Consider the following 19,367-nt stretch of genomic DNA (forward strand, 5'->3'; position numbering starts at 1 on the left):
ATACTGGGGTCCTTGAATCAAATTCTGTTTTCCTTTCTTGCCAGATGCTTAAAAAAAAAAAAAAAAAGCCCACAGATCTGGGGCGTCTGGGTGGTTCAGTCAGTTAAGTGTCCAGCTTTGACTCAGATCATGATCTCTTGGGTTTGTGAGTTCGAGCCCCGTGTCAGCCTCTGGGCTGATAGCTCAGAGCCTAGAGCTGCTTCGGATTCTGTGTGTATCCCTCTGTCTCTACCCACCCCCCCATGCTCTGTCTCTCAAAAATAAACATTAAAAATAAATTAATTAACACAGATCTGATTACACGTTCCTTAGAAAAACACTTATTGAGGTATGATTGAGATACAAAACGCTGTACATATTTAATGTATACAACTTGATGAGTTTGGAATTAAGTATATACTCACCACAATTGATGTCACAAACATCTGTCGCCTCTAAAAGTTTTCTCCTGGACTCTATTTTTTGTATGTGTGTGATAACAGCACACATAATGATTACATATTCTTAAAATCTTTTTTTAATAAATAATTTTTTTAAGTTTATTTATTTTGAGAGAGAGAGCATGAGCAGGGGAGGTGCAGAGAGAGAGGGAAAGAGAAAATCCAAAGCAGGCTCCACACTGACAATGTGGAGCCCAACACGGGGCTCGAACTTGCAAACCATGAGATTATGCCCTGAGCCAAAACCAAGAGTCTTTAAGCAAGAAAAAAAATCCATCGAGCCATCCAGGTGCCCCATTAAAATCTGTTGATTAAATGTTCCCATTTGCTGTAGGAGAAAATCCACACATGTATGACTGCATGGTATTGCGTACGATGCTTCCTGCTACTTCTTGAGCCTTTTTTTCAAGCCACTCTTCCCCTCATATGCTACATTTTGTTGTGCTTTTTCTAGTTCTTTGTGGTTTCTGTCTGAAATACCCTTTTTTCCCCTCTGTTATTCGTCTTTTCACTAACTGCTACTCAAATACTTTCTCAGGGAGGTCTTTTCTAATTCACTGAGATCTCCCTGTAACCATCTCCCCATATTGTAACTTTTGTCATGGCAGTGTGTATCTTCTTCCCCATTGCATCCTTAATGACTAGCCAATTCTTGCGAGATATACATACAATAACTGTTTGCTGAATGAACAAGTTTATGTTCATTCCTGAAGATGAAAAGTAATGTGATTCTTAAAAAAACAGAAAGTAATTCTATACAGTTTTAAGAATTTTTAGGGGCGCCTGGGTGGCTCAGTCGGTTAAGCGTTTGACTTCGACTCAGGTCAGATCTCATAGTTCGTGGGTTCGAGCCCTGCATCAGGCTCTGTGCTGACAGCTCAGAACCTGGAGCCTGTTTCAGATTCTGTGTCTCCCTCTCTGCCCCTCCCCCACTCATGTTCTGTCTCTCTATATCTCAAAAATAAATAAACTATTAAAAAAAGAATTTTTATAAATTTAAGTGTTGCTAAACAGGGGCACCTGGATGGCTCAGTCAGGTAAGCATCTGACTTCGGCTCAGGTCAAGATCCCACAGTTTGTGGGCTCGAGCCCCGCGTTGGGCTCTCTGCTGTCAGTGTGGAAACTGCTTCCGATCTTCTATCTCCCTCTATCTCTGCCCCTCCCCTGTTCACACACACACACGCACACGCACACGCACACACACACACACACACTCCCTCTCAAAAACAAGTAAACATTAAGAAAATAAATGTTTCAAACAAACAAACAAAAAAATGTTGCAAAATAGCAAAAATTTGTTTTTCTTTAGCACCATTAAAAATGTTTAAATGTGGGGTGCCTGGGTGGCTCAGTCAGTTAAGCGTCCGACTTCGGCTCAGGTCATGATCTCACGGTTCGTGGGTTCGAGCCGTGTGTCGGGCTCTGTGCTGACAGCTCAGAGCCTGGAGCCTGCTTTGGATTCTGTGTCTCCCTCTCTCTGCCTCTCCCCTGCTCATGCTGTCTCTCTCTCTCTCTCAAAAAAAAAAAAAGTGTAAATGATAGTATTAATGCAGTTATTAATGGTATGCTTTTTATTTTGAAGTACAAATTCAGAGTCACTTTTTACATTGTACACATCTAAACTATGCATCCAAAGAGACCGTTTCGGATAAAACTTACCTAAGCATGATGATTTTGGCTACTTCTGCCATCTACTGGACGTATAGTGCTACTGACTCTTCGGTCTATTCTCAGCCAGTGTTTACTCAGGATTCCAATAGGATTTTTAAAATGTATCTATATTTAAATTGTGTCATAATTAACTTTTTCACTGTATTGAAAAAAAATAGGGGTGCCTGGGTGGCTCAGTCGGTTAAGTGTCAAACTTTGACTCAGGTCATGATCTCACAGTTCGTGAGTTTGAGCCCTACATTGGGCTTTGTGCTGAAAGAGCCGAACCTAGAGCCTGCTTCAGATTCTGTGTCTCCCTCTCTCTCTGCCTCTCTCCCACTCATGCTCTGTCTCTTTCTTTCTCTCAAAAATAAACATTTTTTAAAAATGTTTTATTTATTTCTGAGAGAAAGAGAGAGAGGCAGCGTGAACAGGGGAGAGTCAGAGAGAGAGGGAGACACAGAATCTGAAGCAGGCTCCAGGCTCTGAGCTAGCCGTCAGCACAGAGCCTGATGTGGGGCTCAAACCCAAAACTGTGAGATCATGACCTCAGCTGAAGTCGGACGCTTAATCAACTGAGCCACCCAGGTACCCCAAAAAATAAACATTTAAAAACTTTTAAAAAATGTTATGGCAATTTCTCTATTACACAGAAATTGTTACATTGCTAAATCATAATTTTGGTGAGAAACAATTCCCCCCCAAAATCATTGTGCTTTTTTGGGCTTAAGATACCTATAATTTGGAAGTGTGATTCCCAACAGAGCAGGTCTAGAGATGCCTGGTAAATCACCTGCACTGACTGTTTTTAAAATTTTTTGGGGGGGCGCCTGGGTGGCTTAGTCGGTTAAGCATCCGACTTTCGCTTAGGTCATGATCTCGCCGTTCGTGGGTTCAAGCCCCGCGTCGGGCTCTGTGCTGACTGCCAGCTCAGAGCCTGGAGCCTGTTTCAGAGTCTGTGTCTCCCTCTCTCTCTGACCCTCCCCTGTTCACGCTGTCTCTCTCTCTCCTAGAAATAAATTTTAAAAAATTAAAAAAAATAAATCTAAAAAAAATAAATAAATAAAATTTTTTTTTAATGTTTTATTTATTTCTGAGAGAAAGACAGTGTGAGCAGGGGAGGGTCAGAGAGAGAGGGAGGCACAGAACCTGAAACAGCCTCTAGGTTCTGAGCTAGCTGTCAGCCCAGAGCCTGATGTGGGACTTGAACTCACAAACTGTGGGATCTTGACCTGAGCCAAAGTCAGATGCTTACCTGACTGAGCCACCCAGGTGTCCCTGCACTGGCTGTTTGAGATGTAGTTCACTGGTAGCTCCAGGATTGCCCGAGGCCCATCCAGGTCTGGCCTGAGCCTTTTATATGATGGCAGAAGAGCAGAAGCAAAGGACAAATTGTTTTTTTCTGAATTAGTTCGATTGAGGTATTCAGAGTCCACCTGCTATCTAACTGCCTTCCCTCCATCATAAGAAAGAATTTGATCTGTTAATTACACATTCCCAGAAGGCCTGAAAGCAATCAGTGATAGGTGGCTTCAAATGGGGCCATCTCAGTCCATGTAAACAGGGCTGCCAGAGTTAGCAGAAACAAACAAAACACCAAGCTGAACTGGACCAAAACCCAGATTCTCAATGAAATGGGAATTTCAGATAAACAACAGATAATTTTTATTAAATATGGCCCCAAATAATACATGAGACATAGTTATACAAAAGTGTTCTGCATTATACCTGGCAACTCTATTATAATTCAATTCAATTTCACAAATATTTAGAGGGCACACTATCTGAAAGAAGAGAGGGTCGAATCTTGGTACAAAGTCAGCAAACGGTGTCTACTAAAACAGAAGCTTTGCTGGGAAAATCTCAATAATAGACCACTAAATACCAATAATGTTTTGCTGTATGAGTATTCTTTCATATGACCAATTTGGTCAAAAATCTCTTTCTAGAGGAGGTTTTTTTTTTTTAAATGTTTATTTATTTTTGAGAAAGAGACACAGAGCATGAATGGGGGAGGGGCAGAGAGAGAGGGAGACACAGAATCTGAAGCAGGCTCCAGGCTCTGAGCTGTCAGCACAGAACCCGATGCTCAAACCTACGAGATGTGAGATCATGACCTGAGCCGAAGTCGGACACTCAACCGACTGAGTCACCTGGGAGTTTTAACACCAGAAAAAACTGAACTTTAGAAAACATCCTAAGATTTCTTTTTTTTTTTTTTTTTAAATGTTTGATTTATTTCTAGGAGAGAGAGAGAGAGAGAGAGCGTGAGCAGGGGAGGGTCAGAGAGAGAGGGAGTCACAGACTCTGAAACAGGCTCCAAGCTCTGAGCTGGCAGTCAGCACAGAGCCCGACGCGGGGCTCGAACCCACGAACCGAGAGATCATGACCTAAGCGAAAGTAGGACGCTTAACCGACTAAGCCACCCAGGCGCCCCAAAACATCCTAAGATTTCTAATATGTCCAATTAAAAAATATTACTTTGGGGCACCTGGGCAGCCCAGTCAGTTAGACAGTCAGCTCTTGGTTTCAGCTCAGGTCATGATCTCATGGTTTGTGAGTTTGACCCCCACATCTGACTCTACACTAACAGTGCAGAGCTTGCTTGGGATTCTCTCTCTTTCCCCCTTTCTCTCTGCCCCTCCCCTACTTGTTCTCTCTCTCTCAAAATAGATAAACTTTTAATAATATATATATATTTATTTACTTATTTAATTTTTGGGAGAGAGTGTGCACATGAGTATGAGAGAGAGACAGAGAATCCCAAGCAGGCTCCATGCTCAGCACGGAACCTGATCCAGGGCTCAACACAGGGCTTGTTGCAGGGCTCAATCCCAAAACCCTGAGATCATGAACTGAGCTGAAATGGAGAGTCGGATGCTCAACCGACTGAGTCACCCAGGTGCCACAAAAAAAAAAAATTTTTTTTAATGGAATATACAATGTTTAATGTATCTCCCTTGGAAGGACTATAGAGTTCACAGTTTGAGTCTGTTGGTTTGTCTGATTGTAGCCCTCCTGATCAGTGGAAGAGGAAGACAGTAAATCCTTACAATGAGTGACAAGAGAGAAAATGTATCCAGGAGGCATGGAAACCCAGCTTCAAACAAGAAGGAATAAGAGAGGCCTAAGTGATTAACAACTGAGGAGCAACTGACACTATAGCCCTGATCCCCTTAAAAAATTTTTTTAATGTTAATTTATTTTTGAGAGAAAGAGAGAGAGGGAGGCAGAGAGAGAGGGAGACACAGAATCCAAAGCAGGCTCCAGGCTCTGAGCTGTCAGCACAGAGCTCGATGCAGGGCTCCAACTCACGAATTGTGAGATCATGACCTGAGCCGAAGTCGGACGCTTAACCAACTGAGCCACCCAGGCGCCCCAACCCTGACTCTCTTTTAATGAAGAGGTACAGGGGGTAAAATTCCACACTAATCCAAAATTACAGTCGGAACTTGTGAACAAAGCAGCTTCAAAATCAAGGGATAGCGGGGCGCCTGGGTGGCTCAGTCAGTTGAGCGGTTGACTTTGGCTCAGCTCATGGTCTCACGGTTCATGGGTTTGAGCCCAGCATCGGGCTCTGTGCTGGCAGCTAGCTCAGAGCCTGGAGGCTGCTTCGGATTCTGTGACTCCCTCTCTCTCTGACACTCCCCTGCTCACACTGTCTCTCTCTCTCTCTCCCAGAAATTAAAAAAAAAAAAAAATCAAGGGATAGTTCTCATGGATAGTGCAGAATACACAATTTATGTTGGTCTTCTACATCACACCCACAGCTAATGCTGGCTATTATCAACAACTTTTAAGTCAATTCCCAAAATATTTGTCTACAAAGCGTTATCAAAGAGTTGAAAGTATGGGGATCAAACATGACCAAAATACAAGCCAAAATATAATTGCAGTCAGGGTGCTACATGTTTCAAAAATGAATTGATTCCATTTGGTTAAGAGTTCACAAAGGAGACAGTGTCTGAGAATAATATAAACATTTTGTTAACCAGTGCATAATTGAGACTTTATTATAAAATAAAGATAAAACAAAATTTTGTATCTTTAGTAGAGGAAAAGCTGAACTTACACAAAGATTTTCTACTTCTGTTCTGTTCCTAATAATAAGATGAAACATTTGACCGAAAAGTGTTGTTGAAATAGACTTTGTTTGTATCTTTGTGACTTCCAGTAGCTAAATCCTCAGGGGCTTTTTTTTCTTTTAGGTTCATTTATTTTGAGAGAGAGGGAAAGAGTGTGCATGTGAGCAGGGGAGGGGCAGAGAGAGAGGGAGAGAGAGAGAATCCTAAGCAGGCTCCACAGTGTCAGTGCAGAGCCTGATGTGGGGCTTGAACTCATGAACCAAGAGATCATGACCTTAGCTGAAATCAAGAGTCAGATGCTCAACCAACTGAGGCACCCAGGCACCCCTCAGGAGCTTTTATTTTATATTATTCTCATGTATTGGCAGCACACTATACTTGGCATATTAAAAGCACAAGGTTACTTTCAAGATAGAAACCTCAGGAATCATCTTCAACCCATCATGTATTACATCCAATGTATCATCAGGTGCAGTAGATTTTATCTCCAGCATCTTTTGAGTCCATTTCCTTTGGACATTTTTATTTCCATGACCTTATTCCAAGTCTTTATTTCTTACCCAGTTTACTACAATAGGGTCCGAAACTCTATTTCTATGACTTAACTTCTTAAAACAAAGAACATCTTATATCACTCCCTAAAAATAGCCATTGCATACAGAAGGGGTCCTCACACATCCAGAGGTAGCAGGAAATTATACTGTTCTTTGAGAACAGATTTTAAATAAAGACTATGTGAGAAAATGATAGGTCTTCAGGATTGGCCAAGGTGAGGCAAAAGGTAATGAAACAACACTTCAAAATTTGGAGTGGAAACTGGCAGTCCATCGTTGCCGTGGGAAAATAATATAGTTATCATTGGCTTACCAAAGACTCAGGTATAACACCTACTGCAAGCTAACATCTTGAACAGTTAGGGTTCTGTCTTTTCAGAGCAAAATGAGAGACTGAGGGGAAATAGAATGCTCCACGCTCATTATCCTTATGTGGAGGTTTTAGGGTTCAAGGGAAAACCAATGTTTCTACTAGGGAACACAATAATGATTCCACTGATTTCTATCTAAAGATTGAATAATGATCTTTCTTTCATATTTGCATTTCATTTTAAGAAGCTGTTTTTCCTCTCTATCCACTACTGTTTAGAGCAGGCACATTTGTAATTAAGCCCATCAGTTACCTTGAACTGATTATGAAGGAACTATAGGCAGAATGGGCATCACCTCAAGACTTTCAGAAAACTGTTTTCCCATGAGTTGGAGCTTTTGCAGTGAAACTCAACTTTATTAGACGAGGGCGCTCTGATATCTGCTGCCCATGGCATATGGGCCCTTCCATATCTTGAGGTTTTCAAGGTCCGTATGTTCTGTTCTTTCACTGCTTTGATCTGGGTCTTTTCTGGTCCACTGACAACCTCCACCATGTTTCTAACTCCTGGTCCAGTGTTGTTTAAGGGAAAGACATATTTACAGGCAACCAAAGGCATAAAAAGAATTCCTGGAACTGTTTTTGCACAGCACTGAAAAACGATAGCGTCTCCACAAATATCCCAACTTGACAAAGTCGCTATTAGGAGACTCTACATGACTGCTGAGAATGTAATATTCACAATTACCCCATGACTCAGTGAGCTGTGTTTCTTTCTCTAGCGCTAAAGTGAGCATTTTGTCAGTTCTAAATCTACTTCTTAGTACTGCTGGGGGAAGGTTCCTGGCATTTGTTGGAGAATGCCATAAGTAACACAAGCAAAGATATAAACAGTTTAACAAGTTATAACTATATTCCGCTACTTTGAACTATCTAAATGCATCCCGCTCCCCGCATTGACCATTGACCATTACTGTTTCTTTAAATAGTATCTTGAAACGCAAATGAATTTAACCAGTTTGGGGAGTTAAAAACACTACATTCCAAGTACACGCTGCTTTCTTGTAATGAGCATGTGGCCTACTACACCAAAGCGCCACCCAGAACGTTTTGCTGCTTTCTGAAATCACCCGGCACGCAGGCACCGAGAGGAGTTCGGAGCCTTGGCTTCCAGCTCTAGCTTTTTGCAGCTTTTGTGTCTGACACCTCGCAGGACCTCGGCTTGCTCTCTGTAAAATGGGGCGCGGATGGGGTTTGGATCTGGAAGATGTAACCGATGCTAGACTCCGACTGAGTCGAAAGACAAAAACCTCGGCCAGCCCACTGGAGCGCCCACCTTTCGGAAGGGGCGGGCGCAGGGAGGGGCTGCGGCCGGGAGCGCCGGCCGGGGGCGGTGCCACCCGCGGCGACTCCCCTTCCTGCCCGCGCAGGCCCAGGCACGCCGGCAAAACGCTCCGGCCGCCCTCCGCTCCCGGCTCTCTGGTTCCCGGGCCGCCCGGGGGGACGCGGTTGGCGGCGACACCGGAGGGGGGCGAGTCAGGAAGTGGGGGCGCGGCGGCCGGGAGCGGTCCTGGGGCTGCCGAGGGGCTCGGCGACGCGGAGGACCGGAGACTCCGGGCCGCTCGGGAGCCTGAAGGGGCACCCGGGCCTCCGCGGACACGATGGCGGAGGAAGAAGGTGACGGCCCCGGGGTCCAGCGCGCCAACAGTCGCTCGTGGTCGCGGGAAAGAGGGGCGGGGGCGCGAGGGGCCCAGAGGCCTGGGCTGCGGGCGGTCAGTGGCCGCGGCGGTGCGGGGTGGGGGTGGGGGCGGAAAGAAGCGGGGCGGCGGCGGCGCGGGCACGTTTAGAAGCCGAGTGAGTGGCCCGAAGTTTTGTCCGCCTCAGTGGGAAGCAAAGGTGGAGCTTAAAGTTGGGAATCGGGCTGGTAGAGAAAAAGCTGGGGGGTTGGGGGAGTGCTTGAGGGGGAAGGCCGCTAGCGGATAATTAATGGGGTGGGGAGCGTAGCTTGGTTTAGAAGATGGAGGCTTGGGTACTGAGTGCATCTTTAAAAGTGAGAGAGTATAACCAAATGCCCCTCAGTCTGAGTGTCCTCTTTAGAGGTCTGTGGACGATGACAAACACGAAGTCACAGGGTGGGAGAAGCCGCACGCCTAGGATGTAGAAAGAGGCAGGGATTGGGGAGGGGAAACAAGAAGGCCCGTTCACTTGCAGGCTAGGGGGAGGTGGCAGAGGGCTGAGGGGTGTAAGTATTTGGGGAGGATTAGGAAGCCTCGAGTGCTTAAAGTGGGTGGGCCAGAGAAAGCTTTCCATGCCCCCACAGGGCCAGTGTTGAGAAAATTAATCCCTCCGATAACATTTAAAATGAGAAGTATGAGAGCAAAATGGGGAGTTGGAGGAATTTATCAGCCAGTGAGAGATATTACAGGAAACATTTGTGGCATAATAACTTATCATAATACCCTGCTACTTTCAGGAACATATCTATTGGCTGGTGTCGCTTGACTGAGCAGTTAAGTTTTGCATTCTGGTGGGAAACATGACTTTTTACCTCCTTGAGTGCAGTTGTGAATGCGATCTCATTTGGACCTAAACCTTTATTGAACCAAGAGTGAGTGCAAGGAAGGCATTTCAAGAATTCGGTGGAAAGCGATATTTAAAAAGTTGTTTATTACTCTTTGGCTTTCTGCCTTGTCTCTCTATGCTCACACTGACTTCATTATCTGCCGCCTCTTTCTTGAGTGTTCAGAGTGTTGAAGCTGATCTAAATATAAGACAGTCTTCCTAAAATACGACTTCAAAACCAGTGCTGTTTGTAGTTGATAAGGAATAAGTAATTCCATTTGTTACCTTGGTTTTATTTTTGATTGCAGTAGTTTAAACCATTTCTTGCAAGTTTTTTCCTCCTCTGACTAATTGCAAATCTGTGGAGTAGGTTGATAAACTAGCTTGTATGATTCCATGAGCCCTTTCATGCTTAATCTAAAGTGTGAAAAAAATTAATACTGCAGTACTAACAGTCTTTAATATTTTACATCACATAAAATGAGAAATTGTTTTAGGTTATTGTAGTTACACTTAATTAAATCAGTGTGATGTGGAGCTAATTAAAAAGACCATACCATTTTGTAAAATTTACTTATGGGATAAAAAAGGGAAAATGATTTTTGGTTGTAGACTTACAGATAAGCAAATACATCTTATATGGAACAATTAATGGATTGAAGTTTTCTTAAAAATACAGTTTCAGTCAACAAGTATTTCAGTTCCATAAAGATTTGGGTGCCTATGGTGTTAGGTGCTGGGATATAATAGTCAGCAATGAATGAGTAATTATATTCTTATTTATTAAAATAATGCTAGTAATGGTAATATTTATAGCAAACATGTCTGTGTGCTAGGCATTATTTTGTGTGCCTTACATTTATTTGGCACTCTATAAATTTTTTCAAAATATGTATTATCTTAAAATTAGTCTACATAGTCTATTTTACTTGTATCCAGATATTCCCTAGATCCCTTTTTTGTTATAATTCACATTCACTTGGATCCTTTTCATTGTCCCACTGTTACTCCAAGTACAGAATTTTTTGAGAATCTCATCTTATGAAAAATGCCTTCCTTTATGCAGTTGAGCATCAGGTTGTTCATACGTAGGCTTCCTGAAAGAAATGTTAGAGCAAAGAACCAAGTGACAACTTTGAGTACAGCAGTATTTTTTAAAAAATTTTTTTAATGTTTATTTTTGAGACAGAGAGAGAGAGAGAGAGACAGAGCATGAGTGGGGGAGGAGCACAGAGAAAGGGAGACACAGAATCTGAAGCAGGCTTCAGGCTCTGAGCTGTCAGCACAGAGCCCAACACAGGGCTTGAACTCACGAACTGCGAGATCATGACCTGAGCCGGCTGTAGTCGGCGCACAACGGACTAGGGCATCTAGGCGCCCCTGAGTACAGCAGTATTAACACTTCATGTGGAAATTGCTCTGTGTAGTCTGGATGGACATTTGCTGGTCTATTTGTAGCTCTGCTCACTGTCTCATGTGAAGGTCACTGGACCAGAGACTGAAATAGTGGGTTATTTTCGTGGCTGTGTTATTTTCTTTTTCTTTTTTAAGCTTATTTATTTATTTTGAGAGAAAGAATACCACAAGCCTGTGAGGGAGGGGCAGAGATAGAAGGAGAGAGAGAACCCCAGGCAGGCTCTGCATTGCATTGTCTGCACAAAACCGGATGCAGGGCTCAAACTCCCTGAGCCCAAGTCAGCACTTAACTGACTGAGCCACTTAAGTACCCTTTATGTTATCAACTTCACTTAGTTTGACTTTAAAACTATATATATTTATTTATATTGAGAGAGAAAGAGTGCATGCAGGAGTGGGATATAGGCAGAGAGAGAGGGAGAGAGAGAGAATCCTAAGCAGGCTCTGTGCTGTCAGTGCAGAGCCCGACACAGGGCTTGATCTCATGAACCATGAAATCATGGCCTGAGCTGAGATCAAGAGTTCTGTGCTTGGGGCACCTGGGTGGCTCAGTTGGTTAAGTGCCCGACTTCAGCTCAGGTCATGATCTCATGATTTGTGGGTTCTAGCCTTGCATCAGGCTCTGTGCTGACAGTTCAGAGCCTGGAGCCTGCTTCAGATGCCGTGTCTCCCTCTCTGTCCCTCCCCTGCTTGCGCTCTGTCTCTATCTCTCAAAAATGAATAAACGTTAAAAAAAAATTTTTTTTTAAAAGAGTTCTATGCTTAACCGACTGAACCACCCAGGCACCCCTGTAGGGTGCTTTTAACTTTTCCTTTATCACAGAGCAGGGGAAACAATTTTTTTTTTAAGTTTACTTAATTTATTTTGAGAGAGCATGAGCAGGGACCGGGCAGAGAGAGGGAAAGAGAATCTCAAGCAGGCTCCCTGCTGTCAGCATGGAGCCCAACCGAGGAGGGCTCAAACTCATGACATCATGATAGGAGCCTAAACCAACAGGGGCACGTGGCTGGCTCAGTTGGAAAAGCATGCAACTCTCTTTCTCAAGGGCATGAGTTCAAGCCTCATGTTAGGTATAGACATTACTAAAAAAGAATTAATTAAAAAATATGTATTTGTTTTTTCATTTTCCACAATAAAGCTAGAGAGGATTTTTAAAAAAATATTTATTTATTTAAGTAATCTCTACACCCTACATGGGGTTCAAGCTCATGACCCTGAGATCAGGAGTTGTATACTCCTCTGACTGAGGCAGCCAGGTGCCCCTGCACAGTAAAGATAGAACCCTTCATCTGATTAGCAGCAGCTGATTCATTCTCCTTTTGTGACTCATCTTTTTAGGCTCACATTTCATAGCCTAAAGTCATTCCTAAGAGAAAAAACTCTCCTCTGCTCCATTAAGGAGGAAATAAATTCTTTAACCATGTTATAAGGTTGGGAGGACAGTCTGTACCTATATGACAGTCATGGTTGACCATATAAGATAATTAATTCTAGAAAGGAAAAGTAGTTAGGTTGAATATGGTAAATTCTTGTTTCATTTGAAATTTAGTTTACTAGTTTGGAGGTACTTTCTACTTTACATTTTTTATCAGACATAGAAAGGGTAGTCTAATGTTGGGAAATTTTCTGACAACTTCGGACATGTCGGAATATTTATAGGTTCAGCCTATTTCTGATACCTAAATCTATAAAACAATCCATTACAATGACAATTCCACGGCACTGTGAAATTCTGCAGAACTTGGAAGATTATTTTTATTCATTTTATTTACTTTAATTTTTTATTTTTAAAAATTTTTTTGTTTTACTTATTTTTGAGACAGAGGGAGACAGGGCACAAGTGGGAAAGGGGCAGAGAGAGAAGGAGACAGAATCCGAAGCAGGCTCCAGGCTCTGAGCTGTCAGCGCAGAACCCAACGCAGGGCTCGAACCCATGAACCGTGAGATCATGACCTGAGCCAAAATCGGACACTTAGCCATCTGAGCCACCCAGGCGCCCCTATTTTTATTTTTTAAAGTTTTTTAATGTGTATTTATTTTTGAGAGAGAGAGAGAGAGACAGAGCATGAGCAGGTAGGGGCAGAGAGAGAGGGAGACACAGAATCTGAAGCTGTCAGTGCAGAGCCTGACATGGAGCCCGAAATCACAAGACTGTGAGATCATGACCTGAGCCAAAGTCGGACGCTTAACTGACCGAGCCACCCAGGCGCCCCAGGACTATTTTTAAAATGAAGTATAGTTTTATGATCAATGTATTTTATTGTATTCAAATTTAAAAATTGTTAGTCCTTGAATGATGAATGCGATACTCTCAGGCAACTAGAGTATTACGCTAATGTATTCATTAACACCCTGTTCCCCAGTCATTCTTGAAAGGAGATTACTTATTCTGGGAAATTTTGAAAAATAACATTATCTGAGGAGAAGAGCTTGTTGATTTATCACTAGGATTCTGAAAGCACAGATAAGAGACAGAACCTAAATTTTTTTTTGTATGAAAGACTGTTTTTCAAGAAGTGCTAAAATAATTGTGGAAAAAAGTTATCTTTGATACTAAAAGATCTTTGTGTGACATTTGCCCTCCTGCTCTTTCCCTCTGCCATAAGAAAACCAAACCATATTATAATAAAAGCAAATTAGTTTGGGTTACAGATTAGAACAACTTGATACACATGTTGCAATAACTCCTTAAATATTTTAAGGACCAACTGTAGAACTGCGCCAAAGAAGAAAGCTGAAGTCTTCAGAAAATAAGGAATCTGCCAAAGAAGAAAAAATTAGTGATACTCCAATTCCTGAAAGAGCTCCAAAACGTAAGTTAGATAAATTTGTGTTCGTGCTACTACAGAGATGGTTTTTTGTACGCTAGGTAGTGTATTTTATATTAATATTTTACATTTGTATGCCTAGAGATTCATTGTATGGTATTATTGGTCACCTTTCATAGGTTTTGTTGTAGAACAAACGCTAAATCTCGCTGACTTACAAAAAGCACTTATTTCTGACTAATGTTGCATGTTGTGGCTGCAGGTTGGCTGGTTTAACTTCATGTATCATGAAGGAGCAGCCCCTATCTGGGATATGGTTTTCTTCCGACAGAGGAAAAGAGCGGGAGGACAGGCAGAATCATGCAGAGTCTCCTGCAGTTTCTGCTGAACTGGCACACTGTCCCTTGTACACACTTCCTGTTGACCCAAGCGAGTCACATGATTAATCCAGACAATGCGATGGAGAAGTATACTGTCACTAGAGGGAAGCATTACAAGCCACATGGTAGTGGGCAGAGATGAATAATCTTTTTATAAGAAATGACGAAATAAATGGGAATAATAAGAACAGTCTACCACATTCTGTCCTTTTAGTCATAAGTACTTACTTTTCTACCTCCGACAAAATGCACTCACTACCTCACTGACCCCAGGAAGACACTCAGTCTTACCCAGTCATGGCATTGTGTTCAGACCCAAGGTCTTCTTATCTCCATCTGGCCAGCTATGGTTCATTTTAGTCCAGAGACCCATGAGTTAAAAAGATAAGTTATGTACTCTGGGGCAGGGGTCCCCAAGACCACCCCCATGTTTGGTTACTAGCTAGCAAGACTCACAGGTCTCAGAATATTTACAGCTATGATTTATTACAGTGATCGTACAAAACAAAGTCAGTGAAGGGAAGAGGTCTGTGGGCTAAAATCTGTAAGAAACTAGATGTAAACTTCCCTGATTTCTTTGCTAATGGAGTTCTACAGGACGTGCTTAACTCCTTCCACATCAAATTGTGACATTTGTAAAGATTTGTCTACCAGGTAAGCTCATTAATGGCTCTATACAGAATTATTATTTTTTTTATTTTGAGATAGAGTGCAAGTAGGGGAGGCGCATAGAGAGAGGGAGAGAGAGAATCCCAAGCAGGCTCTGCACTGTCAGCATGGAGCCTGACACAGGGCTCCAACTCACGGACTGTGAGATTGTGACCTGGGCTGCAGTCAGATGCTTAGCTAACAGCCACCCAGGCACCCCTACATAGAGTTTTTATGGGTAGCTAGTCATGTACCCTTTACCTACCACATATCCAAACTAGATTCCCAGAAGGAAACCAGTGAGCATGGACCACATTGTTTGTACAAACAGGTCAGGCAGAATAAACTAACATGAGAGAATGGTGATAACCCTCCTGAAATCCAAGTTCCCAGATTCCAGGAAAGAGCCTACCTTGGAAACAGACCTTTCTTGGGAAAGTAATTGCAGGCTGTGTTAACTTTTCTACATATGCCCCCACTCCTAGTGTATATTTTTAGAAAGGGACAGGGTAAGCAAAATAAGTGAGAGATACCCATCAGTCACTGGTTCATAGCAGTTTTGAAATTCTATCAGATAAAAATGGTCCTAAATCAGGGATATGGCTGTCAGCACATGTTTGTTAAATACATAAATGGATTAAGGTATGTCCTAGTAAATCCTTTCAGTTGGTCTTCTTACTCTGGAGTAAGGATGTTTGTTGATTTGGCCCCAATTGTTTTCCGTGTGAGTAGCTTCCCAGTTCATTGTTCTGTGGTCCTTGGCTCTACCCTCTGGAGGTCCTTCCTTTTCTATTATCCTACTGAACCTTATATGAAGATGGCTTTGGAGAAATGCCATCCTTAGAGACTTAAAAGCCTTCTCAAGTTGTTTCTTGCCCAAAAAGAGTCTAAGGCACATTTATATATTTTTTTTCTCAAATAAGGTAAAGGCAGTGGATCATCTATAGAGCTAGTTTAGGGGCTAGCAGAAAGAAAATTTTTTGGAAGCTGGAAAAATAATAATCCATGTTATGCAGTGACAAAACACTTGTATCTGTCTTCTGTGAATAGTTAGAAATTTAACACTACATTTTTTTATTATTTTAGGTAACAAGATTATAAAACAGAATGTTACTAGAGTGCCTTGGTTATCAGCTGCATTTGATGCAAGAAAGATGAATTTAAAACAGAGTTGGCCTATTTGAAAGCAGGAATGAAGAGGGAAATAGAGAATCCGAAATTTCTGGGACTTGTAGTGTTGAGTTAGAACTATCTATTTCAGCTAGTAAAATTAAGAAAATTGAGAAATACTTTGAGCAACAAAGGCTGATTAAGATGAATCCTCAGAGCAGTGACTAAATCAGAGGCATAGCTGTCAGCATACAGTTTGTTAAAATATATCAATGGATTTAGATATTTCCTAGTAAATCCTTTCAGTTGAACAAAGTAAAAATGTGGTTCCTCAGACGCTCAAAATACATGTAATTAAACCTTTCCAAGACTCAAATGGAAATAAAATTGTGGGTACAGTAGCCCCCCACCCCCGGCCAGTAGTTTCAGTTATCTACGCTCAGTTACAGTTTGGAAGCAGATGATTTGCTTTCTCACGTATTGTCAATGTTAATAGTAGTGTAACACTGTGTCACACTCACAGGGCCTTGTCATTTTTCTCACTTCATCTCATCACATGGACATTTTATCATCTCATACCATCACAAGAAGTAGGGTGAGTACAGTACAATAAGATATTTTGAGAGAGAGACCATGTTCACGTAACTTTTATTACAGCTTATTGTCATAGTTGTATTTTATTATTAGCTGTTATTGTTAATCTCTTACTGTATCTAACTTATAAACTGAACTTTAAACTAGGTATTTATGTATAGGATAAAACATATCTAGGGTTCAGTACTAGGATTCAGTTTTATGCATCTGCTAAGAACGGGGGAGGGGGACTACTGTATAGTTGTTGGAACATGGAGCTGGATAGAATCAAGTAGGTAAAAAGCTGACAAAATTGTTTTTTTCTTTGCAAAAATAAGTGATTTCATTTTTAAAAATTAAAGTACAGACATAACTTCTTTTATTTGCTACACTTTATTGTGCCTTGCAGATAACTTTTTTTTTCTGGTTTTTTAAATGAATTGAAGGTTAGTTGACAACCCTGAGTCAAGCAAGACTGTTGATGCCATTTTTCTAACACTATTTGCCAACTTTATGTCTCTGTGTCACATTTTGGTAATTCTTGCAGTATTTTAAACTTTATCATTGTATTTGTTGTGCTGATCTGTGATTAATGATTGTGACTCATTGTCAGCTCAGGTGATAGCGTATTTTAGCATTAATTAAGATAGTTATGTTTTTTTACAGATGTGCTGTTATTGCACACTTAATAGGCTACAGTATAGTGTAAGCATAACTTTTATATATACCAGGAAACCAAAAAAATTAATTTGATTCACTTTATGACAGTATTCACTTTATTGCAGTGGTCTGGAACTGAACCTGCAGTATCTCTGAGGTAGACCTGTATCATTAACATGCAACAACATGCCAGAATCTTAGGTGTTTTATTAAGTGAGTTTTGACATCTTAGTCCAATTAACAAGATAGAGAACATTTCCATTATCCCAGAAAGCTTCTTTGTATCCGTTCCGGTAATTTTCCCCTGTATCCCTCAAGACAGCCACTCTTCTGATGCTTATCAATATTGACTAATTAGTTTTGCATGTTGTAGGACTTCATATAAGTGGAATCATGCAGCATGTATGCTTTTGTGTCTGGATTCTTTCACTTGGCTTGGCATGTTATCCTTTAAAAACAATCATTTTGAGATTCATTCATGTTGCTGCAATTTTTGAACTATTTTGTTCTTGTTGGACATTTGAGTAATTTTCACTATTTACCTATTATGAATAAGGCTTCTATGAACATAGTTTTACAGATATTTTTGTGGACATTTGTTTCTGTTAGGTAAATATCTAGGAGAATTGCCTGCTAAGCTTTTGAGAGATGTACTGTTTTCGTTTTTTTTTTTTAATGTTTATTTATTTTTTGAGAGAGAGGGAGACAGAGTATGAGTGGGGGAGGGGCAGAGAGAGAGAGGGAGACAAAGAATCCGAAACAGGCTCCACACTCTGAGCTGTAAGCACAGAGCCCGACTTGGGGCTTGAACTCACAGACTGTGAGACCATGACCTGAGCCAAAGTCAGACACTTAACCAACTGAGCCATCCAGGCGCCCCGAGAGAGATGTACTGTTAAAAGAACTATCAGCCTAAATTTAAAAGGATACAAGTATTCAGATCTTAAAATGATATATACATATGGGAAGCAGGCTGAAAAAGCTGCTCTTGGGGTGTTTTTCTTGAGAAGCAGTGAGAGTGTTTTGCCTTTCAGAGAGAAGTGAGTGTTTGTGATAAATGGGGCAGACCCTAGTGGACTCTTTTATTGTTCCCAAATATTTGCTTCCTCCCCTAAATTAGTGAATTATCCATTCCTTCCCATTGCCATGTGATTTGGAGCACGTCTTCGAAACACTGTTTATTTCGCTACCTCATTGTCAGGCTTATCGATGTGACTCACCTGGACCAGGGAATGTGAGTGGAAGCAACACTATACTAGTTTTGACCAGAAGCTGTAAGAGGCATTATTTGCAATGCTTGTTCTGCTCTTTTCCTCCGTCATGAGAATAGCATGTCTCACATAGGGATTGACCCCAGTCTGGAACTCTGAAGAAGATCCAAGAAGAGCCACAGCTAATCTGAAGTGTGGAATTGGGTGGGGAGTCACTGCACACCCAACACCCACAAGTAGCATAAGTGAGAAATAAACCTTTATTATGTAAGCCACTAATCATTTGGAATAACTTTTTTTTTTTTTAAAATCACAGCAAAGCTTACTAATAGAGTGGTCATTTAAAACATTTTGGAAGATGTAATATGAGAAAGATGACTAAATAATCTAGAGATAACTACTATAAAATAGTATTTTCCCTGACTACAAAAATATATTTTTAGGGTAGAGAATGTGGAAAATAGAGAAAAGTGTAATAAAAATAAAATGTATGAATAATGCTAACAGAACTACTCTTAAAAGTTTTGGCTACTGTTGCTTATATTTTTATATTTTTTTCAATACAGTTATACTTTTCCTTTTTTTTTATCTTTTTATGTAATTGAATCCTATATATTTTTTTCTAACATGTCATTAGTTTTTTCCTTTGCTTTAAATACTACTTAACTATGACCTGTGTTACTGATATTGACATTTATGTGTGCTCTTTTTTTTTTAATTCCATCTTTGACTCTTCACAAAAAACTTTGAAAACAACATATTTAGTATTTTTTTAATAGTTTATTTATTTTTGAGACAGAGAGAGACAGAGCATGAGTGGGGGAGGGGCAGAGAGAGAGGGAGACACAGAATCTGAAACAGGCTCCGGGCTCTGAGCTGTCAGCACAGAGCCTGATGTGGGGCTCGAACCCACGACCAGTGAGATCTGACCTGAGCCGAAGTAGGACGCTTAACCGACTGAGCTACCAGCCACCCCAAAACATATTTAGTATTAAGGTA

At 41.3% G+C, this 19,367-nt stretch overlaps 1 protein-coding gene across 4 annotated transcripts in view; it reads left to right on the plus strand.

Annotated features, from left to right (window-relative positions):
- The first annotated feature begins 8,529 nt into the window (after positions 1 to 8,529).
- Positions 8,530 to 19,367, plus strand: part of DPY19L4 (dpy-19 like 4) — a 66,462-nt gene continuing 55,624 nt past the window's right edge. For 2 of the 4 annotated variants that reach the window (XM_039216511.1, XM_039216513.1), the window contains exons 1-2: positions 8,533 to 8,716; positions 13,721 to 13,831. In XM_039216511.1, the coding sequence (XP_039072442.1) occupies positions 8,701 to 8,716; positions 13,721 to 13,831 (127 nt within the window). In that variant the 5' untranslated portion in view covers positions 8,533 to 8,700. Of the gene's footprint in view, positions 8,717 to 13,720; positions 13,832 to 19,313; positions 19,365 to 19,367 lie in introns of those variants that run through there. The other 2 variants (XM_039216515.1, XM_039216512.1) reach the window with 2 other exon arrangements.

This window comes from Hyaena hyaena, unplaced genomic scaffold, assembly GCF_003009895.1.
Source record: "Hyaena hyaena isolate Hyena2069 unplaced genomic scaffold, ASM300989v1 scaffold_635, whole genome shotgun sequence".
Taxonomy (NCBI): Eukaryota; Metazoa; Chordata; class Mammalia; order Carnivora; family Hyaenidae; genus Hyaena; species Hyaena hyaena.